Source organism: Myotis davidii, unplaced genomic scaffold (assembly GCF_000327345.1).
Source record: "Myotis davidii unplaced genomic scaffold, ASM32734v1 scaffold44, whole genome shotgun sequence".
Classification (NCBI taxonomy): Eukaryota; Metazoa; Chordata; class Mammalia; order Chiroptera; family Vespertilionidae; genus Myotis; species Myotis davidii.
In genome coordinates this window covers 723893-740076 of record NW_006299705.1, presented here as the reverse complement: position 1 = coordinate 740076, position 16184 = coordinate 723893, and the positions used below count along the sequence as shown (strand labels likewise).

Below are 16184 nucleotides of genomic sequence, written 5' to 3'. Positions count from 1 at the left end.
ACATTATAGTTGTCTTACATAAGATTTTTTCCCCAACCTGACAACCTATTTATAATTAAAGAAATCTAATTTATTTATATGTATATGGTTACTTATAGCAGAGGTCCTCAAACTTTTTAAACAGGGGGCCAGTTCACTGTCCCTCAGACATTCCACACATGCGTACTGTGGGCCCGGGACGAGTAGGCTGCTAAGATGGACAGGCAGCGGCGGCAAAAACACCCGGCGGGCCGGTTTTTGGCGGGCCGCATGTGGCCCGCGGGCCGTAGTTTGAGGACCCCTGACTTATATATTTAAAGTTATTTCTAACAACTTATTTTGAGTTTTCTTTACTTTGCTTTCTATTTCCTTCCTCTCTTCTTATTGATAAATTTTAATATTCTCTTTGTTGATTTAAGAGATGTATTATCATACTTATTTTAGTACATACACTTAATGTACATATTTGGCTACTACTAAATCTAATATACCATTAACAGTAAAGCACACCATTAATTGTGAACCACTAAAATAAAAAAATTCTGTCAATTAAACCATGAAATAATGCTTTCTTATAACTTAAAATTTTATTTTATACTTATTCAAATTGCTATTTTAGACTTACTTTGAGGTAAATTTTTACTCTATACCACTCCTATACAACAGAATAAGAAGGAAAGGAAAATGAATCATTTGAGATACTCCTAAATCTTCATATTCAGGTTCTGACTCAATTATTTTCCAATTCAGGGATCATTGATATCTGTTTTTCCCACATATTATCCTCTATATCATCAAGAGCAAAAGTGTTCCATTATATCTCCAGACTTTCTTTTAAACACTGGAGCTTACATTTTCTTGATCTTACCAAAACGTCTTAACAAAAGGTTTTCACACAACAATCAGAATTATTCCTTCCTTAACTGGTCTTAAAATGATGTGTCAACTGAGGCATCAAAGTAATGCAGTTGCCCAATCATGCCACCTGCATAACAACTAAGTTCTCATGGGCAATGAAACTACACCACAAATGCCACATTAACAACAGTGATTATATGATACCATTGACTGAAAATGCATTCTAATTTCAGAGATGTGAGGGGGAAAAAATATCTGGTAGCTTTTAATAACCTTTTTCTCTGGTGTCTAGGTCTAAATTTAACTTTATTTAACATGCTTAATACCAAAAATGTACTTAAATCTGAGGCCTCTTGAATTTCTTCCAATTCTGAAAAATTCTCAGCTGTTATATTCAAACACTACCTGCCCACCATTCTCTCCATTTTTTCCTTTTGAATTCCATATTAGATGAATGTTAGTAATCTCTATTTCTCTGTATTATGCTGGGTGGATTCCCGCAGTAATATCGTCCAAATTCTCTTTGCCTATATCAAATCCAGTTTGTCTTCTCTATTCCTTTTTTTTTTTTATTTCAATAGCACATTTTTTCAGTTCCAAGTTTTATAATTAGCTACTTTCCTATCTAGTAGATCTTATTTAATTATGCTTCTTTTAGTTTTTTAATCTTCTTTAACATCTATATATATAAAAGCCCAGTGACCAGAACGGTGGAATGACGGGAACGACCGGTCGCTATGACTCACACTGCAGCGGTCAACTGGCCCAATGCCCCTATCAGGGTGGGCCGGCCAGACCCAACCCATGCACAAATTTGTTCACTGGGCCTCTAGTAAGTTTATACTGACTTACCTCTTTGAATCTTGACACACATAAATGTTTTTGCTCATCTGTTTTATAAATTTAAGTATCTGGAGTGCATTCTTATTCCAATTGTTAAATTTATTGGTGTCTGTCTTAGTATTAGATTTCTTAGATGTGCTCTAAAATTTGGATGTTTACTCATTTCAAATGGGAGGTTTCTTGTTTTTTCCTGCCTCTTCTCTCTCCAACAGTCCTGCTGGACAACTCCATAGAATACAATGTAAATGGTACCTCCTAGAATTGTGTTACGTTCTATCCTTATGCTCACCCATTCCCATCCAGCAGTTTTCAAGTTTACTATCAGCAAAGCCCCAGTTTACTATCAGTCTTATAAAAGTCATTTTTCATTACTTCCCCAGAAGAATACTGGGGATATGGCCAAAGTAGTCATGAATTGATTACTTGGCTTGACTGAACCACAGTCAGAACTATATGCCCCAAATCCCAACTTCCAATAAAGCTTTACCCTAGTTAGCAGCCCAAGAGCCTTTTTCCTTCTCTACCTATAGTTTGATACAATGAGTGGAGCTCTTGTGATTATCTTTTTTTTTCTGATATTTCTTTGATCAAAACTAAAAACAGAACACAGTGTATGTTAGAAAAAACAGCACAGAAAAACTGACCATGTCAGAGTTCATCACTATTAGTCTTGAATTAATCCTAATGGTCAGGCTAATTATCAGGACAGTCAATTACTCTTTCCTACTTTTCCTTATTCCAGATCACAGCCTGAAAGTGATTGTCGCTAAAGTCCCTGGAGATGTCCTATCAATGTAAAGCATACAGCAGTAATAGGAAAATATAGACACCAATAACACTACCCAGGATGAGCGAGTCTCACCACTTCAAAAGGTTGATTCGCTGGACCGGGCTGTTCACAGCAGAAAAATGACTGGTCAAAGTGTTCATTTTGCTCTGAATCTACAACAACATTCTACTCTGTAAAGTCATATTTTCTTTTGTTGCCATAGCAATGCTTATTGTCTCTTCTATTAAACAACCTTAGTTTTGAAAGTAATCATGTTCTTTCAAAAATAGTTGTTTATGGTATATTTCACCAAACTAGAATATTCCAAAAATTGATGTGGAACCACAAAGGACCCCAAATAGCCACAACAAGCTTTATAAAGAAGAACAAAGTTGGAGGACTCACACCGCCTGATATCAAACTACCAGTATACTACAAGGCTCTAGTAATCAAAACATCATGGTAATGGCATAAAAACAGACATATAGATCAATGGAAAAGAATAGAGAGCCCAGAAATAAACCCATGACATTAGTCAGTTAATATTTGACAAAGGAGGCAAAAACATACAATGGGCTAAAGGCTGTATTCAATAAATGGTGTTGGGAAAATTAACAATAAACTTAACTACCTTCTTATACCAGATACAAGAATAGACTCGACATGAAATAAAGACTTAAATGTCACACTCAAAACCATAAAAATCCTAGAAGAAAACATAGGCAGTAAAATCTCAGACATTTCTCATAGCAATATTTTTTCTGACCTCCTTGGGCAAGGGAAACAAAGGGGAAAAAAATAAACAAAAGGAACTACACCAAACTAAAAAGCTTTTGCACAGCAAAGGAAACCAACAAAATGAAAAGACAACCCACTGACTGGGATAACATAGTCACCAATAGTATCTCTGATAAAGGGTTAATATCAAGAACTATTCAGGCCCTTCTCCAATAAGGACATACAGATGGCCAATAGACATATGAAAAGATTCTCAACATCACTAATCATCAGATAAATGACAATTAAAACCACAATGAGATGTAGCCTCACACCTGTCAGAATGGCTATCATCAATAAATCAACCAACAACAAGTGTTGGGGAGAATGTAGAGAAAAGGGAGCCCTCATGCACTGTTGGGAATGCAGATTGGTGCAGCCACTGTGTAAAGCAGTATGGAGTTACCTCAAAATATTAAAAATGGAATTGCTTTATGACCCAGCAATTCCACTTCTGGGATTTATCTGAAGAAACCTGAAATACTAATTTGAAAGACTACATGCACCCCTATGTTCACTGCAGTGTTATTTATAACTAGAGGCCCAATGCATGAAATTCATGCAAGAGTAGGCCTTCCTTCCCCCACGAGCCGGCACCAGGTTCCCTCTGGCACCTGGGACCCAGGCTTCCCTAACAGCCCCAGATTTGTCCGGCAGGTCATCTGGAAGGACATCCAGTCTAATTAGCATATTACGCTTTTATTATTATAGATAGCCAAGATTTGGAAGCAGGTCAAGTATCCATCAGTAAATGAGTGGATAAAAAAGCAGTCATGCCCAGCCAGTGTGGCTCAGTGATTGAGGGATGATCCATGAACCAAGAGGTCATGGTTTGATTCCCCGTCAGGGCACATGCCTGGGTTATGGGCTCAATCCCCAGAGGGATGCAGGAGGCAGCTGAGTGATGATTCTTTTTCATCATTGATGTTTCCATCTCCCTCTCCTTTCCTGTCTCTGAAATCAATTTTTTAAAAAAAGCAATCATGCATTTATAAAACAGACTACTCAGCCATAAAAAAGAAGGAAATCTTACCCTTTGTGACAGCATGGATAGATCCAGAGAGCATTATGTTAAGTGAAATAAGCCAATCAGAGAAAGACAAGTACCATATAATTTCACTCATGTGGAATCTAATGAACCAAAAAGCAAACTAGAATAGAGATAGACTCATAGAGAGCAGGCTAACAACTGGAGTGAGGGCGGGTGGGGGAGGGGACAGGTATTCCAGGGGTTTGGTGGCAGGGGGTGGAGAGATTGAGCAAAAAAGAGAGAAAAAAACTCATGAACATGGACAACAGTGTGGTGACTGCCAAGGGTAAGAAGGATGGTGAGAGGTGGAGGAGGGTACAGAAGGGATAAATGATGATGAAAAGAGGCTTGACCTGGGGTGATAAAACACACAATACAGTGTACAGATGATGTATTGTGGAACTATGCACCTGAAACCTGTATAGTTTGTTAACCAGTGTCAGCACCAATAAATTCGATAAAAAGGAAAAATATATGTGTGTGTGTGTTTGTATATATATATATATATATAAATTTTAAAAATAGTTGTTTTTCTGTTTACTCAAGACCCACTTTTATATGACTCAATATCCTTTTGTACTAATCCCATGAGATTCTCCATTTCCCATACTGTCATAAAGTTTGCTTTGGTTTTATGGAATTCATATGTATAATTCTGCAATATCTATGTCGCTGTAATGCACGCATCAGTGCTGCATTCAAGGAGGGGACAGCCACACTGTTGGTGTATTCTACCATTTTATCTTTTATTCCTGTAAGCCTTGCCAAAAAGCTATTTAATCTCAATTGCCATTGTTTCAAACATTGTCTTGGCTTGATCCATTTAAAAAGGGTGTTGTGTCAGAGCTATACCCATGTGTCTTCTATCTTGGACACTGCTGTGACTGTAACTTGTAACCAGTTTCAGGTCAAGTTCATTTTCCAGCTGTTGAGCCTGTTTCCTGAGATCTTCCCAGTAATTGCTGGTCCTTGTGATTATCTTAAATATGGAACATTTAGTCCCCCTTTACCACACAAAAGCCAAATCCGCTGCCTAACTTATTTTAGGACTTTGAGTCCGACAAGCCTGCATAATAAGTCTCTACATGCCACCTCAGGTTTCTGTTCCACTTTTGGTTCACAGAGGTAGTATTCTTTTTGGACCCTGTTATTTGGTTTTACATTTTATTCATAATTGCTATCTGAAATTAAGGGTACTTTAAAACTGCGAAATTACTATGCCTCATCTTTCTCCCTCTCACAATTTTTATTTATTGCACAACATTAAAGGAAATAAATTAACCCAAATTCTATCAACTCTTGATTTTTCAATATTCTCTTCTAGTTTCTGCCCAAGTATGCACACTTCTGTAATTATTATAATTGTAATATGGTTAAAATTTTTACGGATATTTCAAAACTTTACAAAGCTTTTAAAATTATCGCTCCCTATGGCTCATTCCTAATAGAAACTATACCACATCAAACAAATGAATGGTTAAACTGTTTTGAAAGGAGGGGGAAAAAAACTACTTTCAATTAAAACATGAGTGGGGAAAGGGTTGTGGTTTACCACAATACTACATAAATGTACTCAAAGTCAGCAATAAATTGACCACAACCTGTATTTAAAGCTTATCTTCAAGTATCTATGCCTTTCTTGCTTCAAAAAGTTTTACCTCATTGTTAAATCTTATACCAAGCAGTATCTCATCACTTATCTTTTATAAATATATCCTGTAAAGTGTTACAGACAAGAAGAAATCATTCCTTTTTATGTATTTGCTAATCTATTTACCATGCATAACATATTTTGTAAGTCTACCTGTTTCATTCAGGTATATCATTAACACTCAGAGGTACAGTGTCTTCATCTTAAATGTGAGATCATTCTTGAATATTAAATGCATTCTTGTATATGACAGTATTTTGAAACCACAGAGGATTTATTTTTATTATAATTACCTTTTCTATTTCTCTTTGTGTAGCTCCTTCCTTTTTCAAACGTTCTTGTTCTACACACTTGGCATTGTAATTTTCCTTGGATTTCTGGAGGGCCTGAGTTATGCTCTGAATGGTTTGAACAGCTTCCAGAGTTCCTGCAACTTCTTCTTTAGTCTGTTTGGTATGAAATGATTCATCATAAACGATCAAGCTGTAAAGCACTCAATATCTGACCAATTAATCCTTTATCAAGAAAAAGTTGATACCTTTTTATGAGACTTTACTTGTTCTTCTCCATACTTCTGAACTTCCTTTATTAATTCTTGTAGTTTTCTAACAAGATCCAAGTGACAATTAGCTAATTTCTCTGTAGATGTTTTGAACACATCCCATACTGGTGCAAATGTTCTAAGGGAAAGAAAATATGGGAATAATTTACTAAAAGAAAAAAAATTTAAGGCTCCAAAATAGAATCAATGGAATTAATAATGTTATATTCAGCAATTTTAATTAGGTAAAAGATAAAAATTAAATGACTGCCTTGGCTGGCTGCTCAGTGGTTAGGGTGTCAGCCTGTAGACTGAAGGGTCTCAGGTTCGATTTCCAGTCAAGGGCATGTTCCTCGGTTGCAGGCTCCATCCCCAGCCCGGGTAAAGGACACATGCAGGAGGCAATCAATAGATGTGTCTCTCTCAAATCAATGTTTCTCTCTCCCTCCCCCCCTTCCTTCTTCCCCTCTACTTTCTCTTAAAAAAAAAAAAAACAACTCCAGGTGAGGATTCAAAAAAAATTTTAAATACTTCATCAGAAATAAAAGTTCCTTTGAGTTTAAACATGGAAAAGTTAAAACTTGCACATGAATTTTTAGTGTCATCATTAATAATTATATAAGAACTAGAGGCCCAATGCACAAAATTTGTGCACGGGTAGGGTCCCTAGCGGCTGCTAGGGCCTTCCTTCATTCCGCACCGCCCCCTGGTAGTCTGCGCACATCATAGCAAGTGATTGAATCCAGGTCTCCTGGTTGAACTCCCGAGGAGACATTTTGCATATTAGGCTTTTATATATATAGAAGATTATTTTAAAACTATTATCTAAGCCCTAATCAGTTTGGCTCAGTGGATAGAGCATCGGTCTGTGGACTGAAGGGTCCCAGGTTCGATTCTGGTCAAGGGCATGTACCTTGGTCTCGGGCACATCCCAAGTAGGGGAAGTGCAGGAGGCAGCTGATCGATGTTTCTCTCTCATCGATGTTTCTAACTCTCTATCCCTCTCCCTTCTTGCTGTAAAAAAATCAATAAAATATATTTTAAAAAAAAACAACTATTATCTAAAACCTTTTGAGGGTCATTATATCTGTGTACTTCAATATACACTAAGAGAGTCCCCTTTTTACTACATAGTTCAGGATGCATGACATACTTTCCTACCAGCTTTTCTCAATATTGATAGTTTAATATTTTCAGCAGGTTCAAGTACTTCCAAGAATTACTTACTATGTTCTAATAGCTTAGATAGTACATAGAATGCCCATGTTAAATTTGGTCAATAGAGAATGATCTAAGAATAATTTTACCCTATAATTTCCTCAGGTACTCCCTACAATATTTTCAACAGTATCTGCTTTGTCTTATGACAAAATTTCTAATAAAAAAAAACAAAGCAAATAGCAGCACTGATCACTAAGTCAAGAGAACAGAGAAAGAAATTACTTATCCTAGTATGTACTCTGTGCCAATTACTACATTTCCTACCCAGTAGGAAAGCTAATTAACAATGTTCATTTTAAGCAATAGTAAAGAAGTTTAAAGAAGCTTATTAAAGTAGTTAGGAATGGCCCTAGCCAATTTGGCTAAATGGACAGAGGGTTGACCTGTGGACTAAAGGGTCCAGGGTTCGATTCTAGTCAAGGGCACATGCCCAGGTTGTGGGCTTGATCCCCAGTAGGAGGCGTGCAGGAGGCAGCCGATCAATGATTCTCTCTCATCACTGATATTTCAATCTCTCCCTTTCCCTTCCTCTCTGAAATCAATAAATATATACTTTAAAAAGAAAACACTTAGGATTGTTCTGATTAGATATCATTTCACACTTTAAAATCTCATCAGCCCTAAATCTGGCAAGTAGATGGAAAATTTCAAAAGAAAAAAAAAGACACTAAAACAATCCACTCACAACAGCATCAAAAGACTTGTGCATCACTTCATGTAAACCTAATACATGATGATAGTCTAGATTTCACAAAGCAGGTAAGATAGGAGTGTCCCTTTACTTTACCAAAGGATTCTTTACAGAGAAAAGCAGTTCAACATAAGATTTCTTTAAATATAGGTTTCTTTAAGGAATTTCAAATATTATTATTCCATTTACAAAAATTAGATATATACAACTTTTTTTCTGGTTAAATAATACACATGAATCTATGTAACAAAAGCCTAAGCAACTGTTATGGTGGAACGACCAGAATGACCAGTCGCTATGATGCACACTGACCACCAGGGGGCAGACACTCAAGCAGCAGCTGCCCCCTGGTGGTCAGTGTGCTCTCACAGGGAGAGCACTGCTCAGCCAGAAGCCAGGCTCACACGTGGCAAGGGCAGTGGCAGTGGCGAGAGCCTCTCCCACCTCCACAGCAGCACTATAGAGAAGTGAGCCAAGAGGTAAGGAGCAGCAAGCCGGTGGGCAGGAAGGAGCGAGGGATCCTGGATTGCGAGAGGGATGTCTGGCTGCTGGCTTAGGCCTGATCTCCTGGGAGACCAGGAGTTCAATCGCTCGCTATAATGTGCGCTGGCCACCAGGGACAGTGCAGAATGAAGAAAGGCTGGCAGCCGGGAGCTGGGGGAGGCCCTAACCAGCAGCCAGAAGGCCCCAATCAGCCCTGATCGCTGACCAGGCCTAGGGACCCTGCCCATACATGAATTTCGTGCACTGGGCCTCTAGTAGTTATATCCTATCTAATAATAGACAAACAGGCCTCCCATTGGCTAATCCGCGGGATATGCAAATTAACCGCCAACAAAGATGGCAGTTAATTTGCATACGTAGGCTCCACTGGAAGCCTGATGGCCCTAGGCTGGTGGAGCAGCAAGGCCTGATGTTTCCTGGGCCGGCAGAGCAGCGAGGCCTCACGGCTCCTGGGCTGGTGGAGCAGCGAGGCCTCACAGTCCCGGGGTCGGTGGAGCAGCGAGGCCTGACATTTCCGGGGCCAGCGGAGCAGTGAGGCCTCACGGCTCTGGGGCCGGCAGAGCAGCGAAGCCTGATGTTTCTGGGGCCGGCTCCGGCCAGAACTTGGCCAGAGTAAAGGCCGGCCCCCGGGGAAGGTCTGGGCCCCAGGTGCCAGGCGCAAACCGGTGCCAGCAGCCAGGGGAAAGGAAGGCCTATTGCACGAATCTCTTCGTGCAACAGGCCTCTAGTATATATATGTGTGTGTGTGTGTCTGTGTGTGTGTGTGTGTGTGTGTATATATATATGTGTGTGTGTGTGTATATATGTATATATATATAATGTCAGCACTTATATAATGGACAGTGTCACTACGGTCTGGATGAACTAAGGAGTACAACTCCCCTTTATGCAGGCCATAGTCAGATTTTTATTTAAACTCATTCAATGACACTAGAGAATACCTTCATAAAATAGTCGTTCTTAACCAGTTTTTTGAATTGCAAAACCATATGTCAATCTGGTATAGACCCTCTTCATCAGAAATGAGTTAATAATACCTACCCAAAATTTTACAGTAAATTTCAGGGGATTCACAGATGCATCAGAAACCCATATACAGAGGAATCTTTTACTAATATCACTATAAAAATCTTTATAAATGTTACACAAATTATTTTCACATCTGAGCTAAAATACCTCTCCCCAAACTTTAGATAACTAAATGAGATTAAGTATTCTTTCCAGAGTTGTTATGGCTATGAACACATCTCATTTTAAACAAATTTTTATTAGTTTTCATTTTCCAAAGAATACATTTCTTAAAAGATTTAATGAGAGTCTATAAATAATCAAACATTTTAAACAAATTTTAACATTTCAATCATTTAATTGAGTTTTAAAGCTCACTATGTAGCAGAATTTAAATGAAGCTAGAGAAAAAAATGAACCTACAGAAAACTAGAATAACATGCATTACACTTAATATTTATAATGTCCAAATTATACTACTGAATGACTATGTCATTTAATAAAGGGCAAAAAATAAGTTTTACATACTTTGTATTCAGTAATTCAACAAGCTCAATTATATTTTCAATCAAGTCAATAAATAAGTACATTATATTTTACATTTATGAGCTATTATATCCTCAATGAAATCTAATATTCTGAAGAACTTTGCCTAAATCAGCATTAAAAAAAGAGTTCTCCAAAGAAATTAACTCACCCAAGTTGTGAATAATTGCTTGCAGATTTTGCTAGTTTTGTCATTGACCTGAAGTACGCCTCTTCTATTGTGGCTCTATTAAATAAAATTTCCAAAAAATAATAATAAAATAAATAAAATTTCCATATTATAATATTTCCTTTAATTACCAAACACATAGCAAAATTATCAAAATACAATTAAAACTGTAGAAACAAAAAGATAATTCCAAGTATATGCTAAAAATAAGTATGTGGTCATGAATTTCTGGCCCTTTGTGCACATCTACTTAAAGAATTAATCTGGTATAGAACTAAAATAATTTATATCACCAGAAAACTTACATGAAGTCACCACTCTTTTTACCTTTAGTACCAATGGTTATTTAAACAGGAAATGCAACAGTGCTGCTTCTTGTATTTTTCTCTCTCTATGTAAACTGATTCAGTGTGAAAGTCATTTGTTTTTAATACCTACTTAGTGTACTTAATATAGTTTATTTTCAACATTGTGATTTCATTATTATACACATTTACTAGAACAAGAGATTAATAACACTCTTTTGCACAATACTAAATATTAATTATTAGCATGTCTGAAATCCTGAACTTCAAGGTTTAATCTATTTTGTGATTAAATCTAAAACACAAACAAGTATTTCCTACTGTAATACTGTCTTATATAACTACTGTTCAGCTTATAGGATTTTAGGCTTTAAAAAAAAGATCACCCCTAGCTGGTTTGCTCAGTGGATAGAGCGTCGGCCTGCAGACTAAAGGGTCATGGGTTCCATTCTGGTCACGGGCACATACACAGGTTACGGGCTCGATCCCTGGTGTGGGGCATGCAGGAGGCAGCCGATCAGTGATTCCTTCTCATCATTGATGTTTCTCTCTCTCCCTCTCCTGTGCTTTCTGAAGTCAATAAAAATATATTTTAAAAAAAAAGATCAGCCGAGACCGGTTTGGCTCAGTGGATAGAGCGTCGGCCTGCGGACTGAAAGGTCCCAGGTTCGATTCCGGTCAAGGGCATGTACCTGGGTTGCGGGCACATCCCCAATAGGAGATGTGCAGAGGACAGCTGATCGATGTTTCTCTCTCATCGATGTTTCTAACTCTATCTCTCTCCCTTCCTCTCTGTAAAAAAATCAATAAAATATATTAAAAAAAAAAAAAAGATCAACCAAAGCCATTAAAAGCATGAGGTAAAAAAATTTTTCCCATAGACACATAACCTACATATACAACATATGAGACAGTATTTGTTGTATATATTGGCCTTCTTCACACTACAAAACTTTAAGTTCCATCTTACCTCTGTAATTACCCTGTCCCGTCTCAATCTGTGCTACCCTTAACAGCAGAACAGCCTACAACCACCACTGCCCTTCCGTCCAGATCTCCACACTGCTCTTGCATCAAATCATGTTTAATATCTTAATGCCTCAAGCACAACTCTACATAAAATATCTTGAGCACCTCAAACTCAGATTATCCAAACTAAGCTTATCTCCAAACTCTTCCCCTACCCCACACCCATAACAGGCCAACAAAAAGGAACTATTCACAGTATCTGCCTCTCACTGTTGGCATTGTGACTGTTTTTTGCTCCTTAACTTTTTTATCCTTTTAATAAACTATATTACAAAGGTAGTACTTTGATCATCTAAAAAGTTAATACGGAAAGAAATATTAATATCTTAATGGATAAGTTTTAACAGCAAGAAATAAGAAGTGGTTCAATTTCCAGAAATAGTGAATTGATACAAAAACCTCCCAATAAGGAAAACTAGAAAAACACAGAGGAAGAGGTGTGTGATTAAAAGGCATCCGAGAACTAAAGAGACAGTTAAGAATCAGTGGGCCAAGATCCAAGAGAAGAATATCCAGAGAAGTGAGTCAGATATGTAGGGCAGCTTTTCCCTTGGGGGCATCTAGAAGAGGCAGCTAAGACTAAGTGGAACAGTGCTTTTCACAGCCTCACAGGGCAAGGGAAACAAAACTATAGATTGAGACCTGCCAAGGTGGGAATTATGGGAAATTCCAAATCCTTCAAATTGAGACTTCAAGAGTAAGGATGAACCATAAATAAGCAAAACCTCAAAGGGACTGCAACCCGTATCTTTTCAAATACTGATACTGGATCCTACATGATGTTTATACACATTCATAAAACCACAGGCACATCCTATTATCAGTGATGGCGAACCTATGACATGCATGTCAGAGGTGGCACGCGAACTCATTTTTTTGGTTGATTTTACTTTGCTAAATGGCATTTAAATATATAAAATAAATATCAAAAATATAAGTCTTTGTTTTACTATGGTTGCAAATATCAAAAAATTTCTAAATGTGACACGGCACCAGAGTTAAGTTAGAGTTTTTCAAAATGCTGACACCCCGAGCTCAAAAGGTTTGCCATCACTGTCCTATATAATATCCTATATAATAAAGACCTAATATGCTAATTAGACTGAACAGCAGAACGACCTTCCGGACAAAGCCGGGGCTGTGAGGGCCGGCCAAGGCAGCCAGGGCTCTGAAAGCTGAGCCTCTTGCATGAATTTCGTGCATCGGGCCTCTAGTAGGAGACAAGACATGATTAACAAAACCCAACAGGAACAAACTGGCAGTGTTCTAAAAGCTGAGATTAAAAAACTTAGACCTTATGAGTTTATGTATTATGTTTAAGGAGATAGTAGATTAAATCAAAAATTTCCATAGAGAACTAGAAATCATTTTTTAAAAGTGGAGGAAACCAGCTCTGTCTGCCATCTAAAGATACAGAGAGAAGGTAGTGATCTGCAAGCTGGGAAGAGAGCTCCCACCAGATACCAAAACCTGTTATAACATAGAGTTTGGACTTGCCAGACTCCAGAACTGTGAGAAAATAAATTTGTTGTTTAAAAAAAAAAGTGGAGGAAACCATAGCAAATTTGAACAAAGATATAAATTCCATATTTGAAAAAAGTTATGTCAATGGATGAGGTTTAACAGCAAATTCAATACACTGTAGGGAGAATTAGTAAATTAGAAGACAGGTGAGAATAATCTCCTGGAATAAAGTTAAAGAGACAAAAGAATGTAAAAATAAAGGAAAAGAACACAGCAAAAGAGTCTAACATATGTGTAAAAAGGGAATGGATGTGTCAGAAGAAATGTCTATAGAGATAAAAATGTGGAGTATTTTCCAAAATTGACAAGATATCAAACCATAGATCCATGTAGCCCAACGAACCTTGAGAGGATAAATAAAACGATATCTGCACCTAGTCACACACTAGTAAAACTGGAGAAAATCAATGACAAAAAAGTAAACCGTAAAACTATAAAACTCTCAGAGGATAACACAGGAGAAAACCTATCTGATCTTGGGTATAGTGATGTCTTTTTAGATACAACACCAAAGACATGACCTGTGAAAGAGATCATTATTAAGGTGGACTTCATTAAAATGTAAACTTCTACTCTGTGAAAGATAATGTCAAGAAAATGAGAAGAGCCCTGGCTGGTTTGGCTCAGTGGATATAGAGCATTGGAAAATTCTTTATCCTATACATATGCATACTCTATGACCTGGCAATTCTACTGCAGGGTATACAACTAATATAAATATATATGTGTATATGTACACCAAGACATATGTGCAAGAATATTCAAAGCACCCTAGCCGGTTTGGCTCAGTGAATAGAGCGTCGGCCTGCAAACTGAGGGTCCTGGGTTCGATTCCGGTCAAGGGCACATGCCCGGGTTGTGGGCTCAATCCCCAGTGGAAGGCATGCAGAAGGTAGCCTATCAATGATTCTCTCTCATCACTGATGTTTCTTTCTCTCCTTCTCCCTTTCTCTCTGAAATAAAAAAAAATATTTTTTTAAAAAGAATATTCAAAGCAGTATTATCTACAAGAGCAAAAAACTGAAAACAATCCAAATTTCTGTAAACAGTGACAATTACATTTTGACATATTTATACAATTTGAGAGAGAAGTATCGATGTGATAGAGACACGTGTATTGGTTGCCTCTCACACAGGCTCTGGCCAGTCCTGTACTTTCTTTCTCATTAACTCTTTCAAGAAATATGAGTATCTAGATGTGCATCCAAAGTACGTGCCCTTGACTGGAATCAAACCCGGACCCTTTGGTCTGTGGGCCAATGCTCTATTCACTGAGCCAAACAGGCTAGGGCTCAAAATAATTATACTGAGTCAAAGTATCAGACAACAGAATATATCTTGCATGATTCAATTTATACTGATAATACAAACTAACCTAAGTGTAAGAAGCAAATGTAGGGTTAAAAAAAAAGGAAATGAGTGGTTGCTTAGGGATGGTGGGAAGGGACAGGAGGGAAGGATTACAAAGAGGATGATGAGTATGTTCATTGCCATGATTATGGTAATTTCATGAGTGTATGGATATGTCAAAATGTATCAGATTATATGATTTAACTATATACAGTATATTGTATGTCAGTTATACTTCAATAAAGCTATTGAAAGAAAGAAAGGAGGAAGAAAAAAGTCTGAATGGCTGACTTAGGAAGTTATTTAACCTTTATTGGGCCCACAGTAAATAAATTATCAGTTTTGTTCTTTTTTAAATGTGTTTTTATTGCTTTAGAGAAAGAAGGGGGTGGGGGAGAGAGGGAGGGAGGGAGAGAAAGGAAGAGGGGGAAGGCAGGGAGAGGGGGAAGGGAAGGGGAGAGAAACATCAATGTGAGAGAGAAATATCAGTTGCCTCCCATACCCACCCCAAGGCTAGGGATTGAATCCACAACCCAGGTATATACCCTAACCAGGAATCATACCAGTGACCTTTTGGTGCATGGGACAACACTAAACCAACTGAGCTACACTGGCCAAGACAGTTTTGAAAGTTAAATGAGATAATGTATGCAAAATCCTTAGTGCATAAGACTTTCTTTCTCATTAACTCTTTCAAGAAATATGAGTATCTAGATCAGCCGTGGGCAAACTACGGCCCACGGGCTGGATCCAGCCCATTTGAAATGAATAAAACTAAAAAAAAAAAAAAAAAAAACCCATCCCCTTTTATGTAATGATGTTTACTTTGAATTTATATTAGTTCACACAAACACTTCATCCATGCTTTTGTTCCAGCCCTCCGGTCCAGTTTAAGAACCCATTGTGGCCCTCGAGTCAAAAAGTTTGCCCATCCCTGATCTAGATGTACAAGGCTCTGTGCTAGGTGCTGGGGCACAAAATACTATATACTGTTCCCTTTATAGGGGAACAAAACAAAAAAACAAGTAACAAAAATGAATAATCAAAAATTTTATAAATACTAGAAAAAGTTATATGATGTTGAAAAAGATTATAATAGGTGCTTTTACCTAGTCAAGACATTAATAAAAGGATTCCTGGCAAAATGAGCACAATTCTGAGCTCTAAAAAATAAGTAGGTATTAACTAAGTGGAAACAGGAATAAGCATGTACAAAGCCTGGACTAGAAGAAGCCTGTCAATAATATGGCCAATGTCCCTGGAGAGGAAAGAGTAGACTGGTGTAACCTAAAATTTGAAAAGCAGTTTCAGGTCAGACTATGCAGGCGTACCTTAAGAGCAACAGGAAGCCTTTGAAATGGTTTAAACTGGAAAAGTAACAAACTGATC

General features: G+C 37.6%; 1 protein-coding gene and 1 pseudogene across 2 annotated transcripts in view; both read right to left on the bottom strand.

Annotated features, from left to right (window-relative positions):
- The window catches only part of FCHO2 (FCH domain only 2), a 131476-nt gene that overhangs the window by 92886 nt on the left and 22406 nt on the right, over positions 1-16184 (bottom strand). For both annotated transcript variants that reach the window (XM_006775429.2, XM_015571603.1), the window contains exons 3-5: positions 10570-10644; positions 6446-6587; positions 6201-6353 (exon numbers count right to left, since the gene is read on the bottom strand). In XM_006775429.2, the coding sequence (XP_006775492.1) occupies positions 6201-6353; positions 6446-6587; positions 10570-10644 (370 nt within the window). The remainder of the gene's footprint in view (positions 1-6200; positions 6354-6445; positions 6588-10569; positions 10645-16184) is intronic.
- On the bottom strand, positions 4774-5919 carry LOC102774739 (annotated as a pseudogene).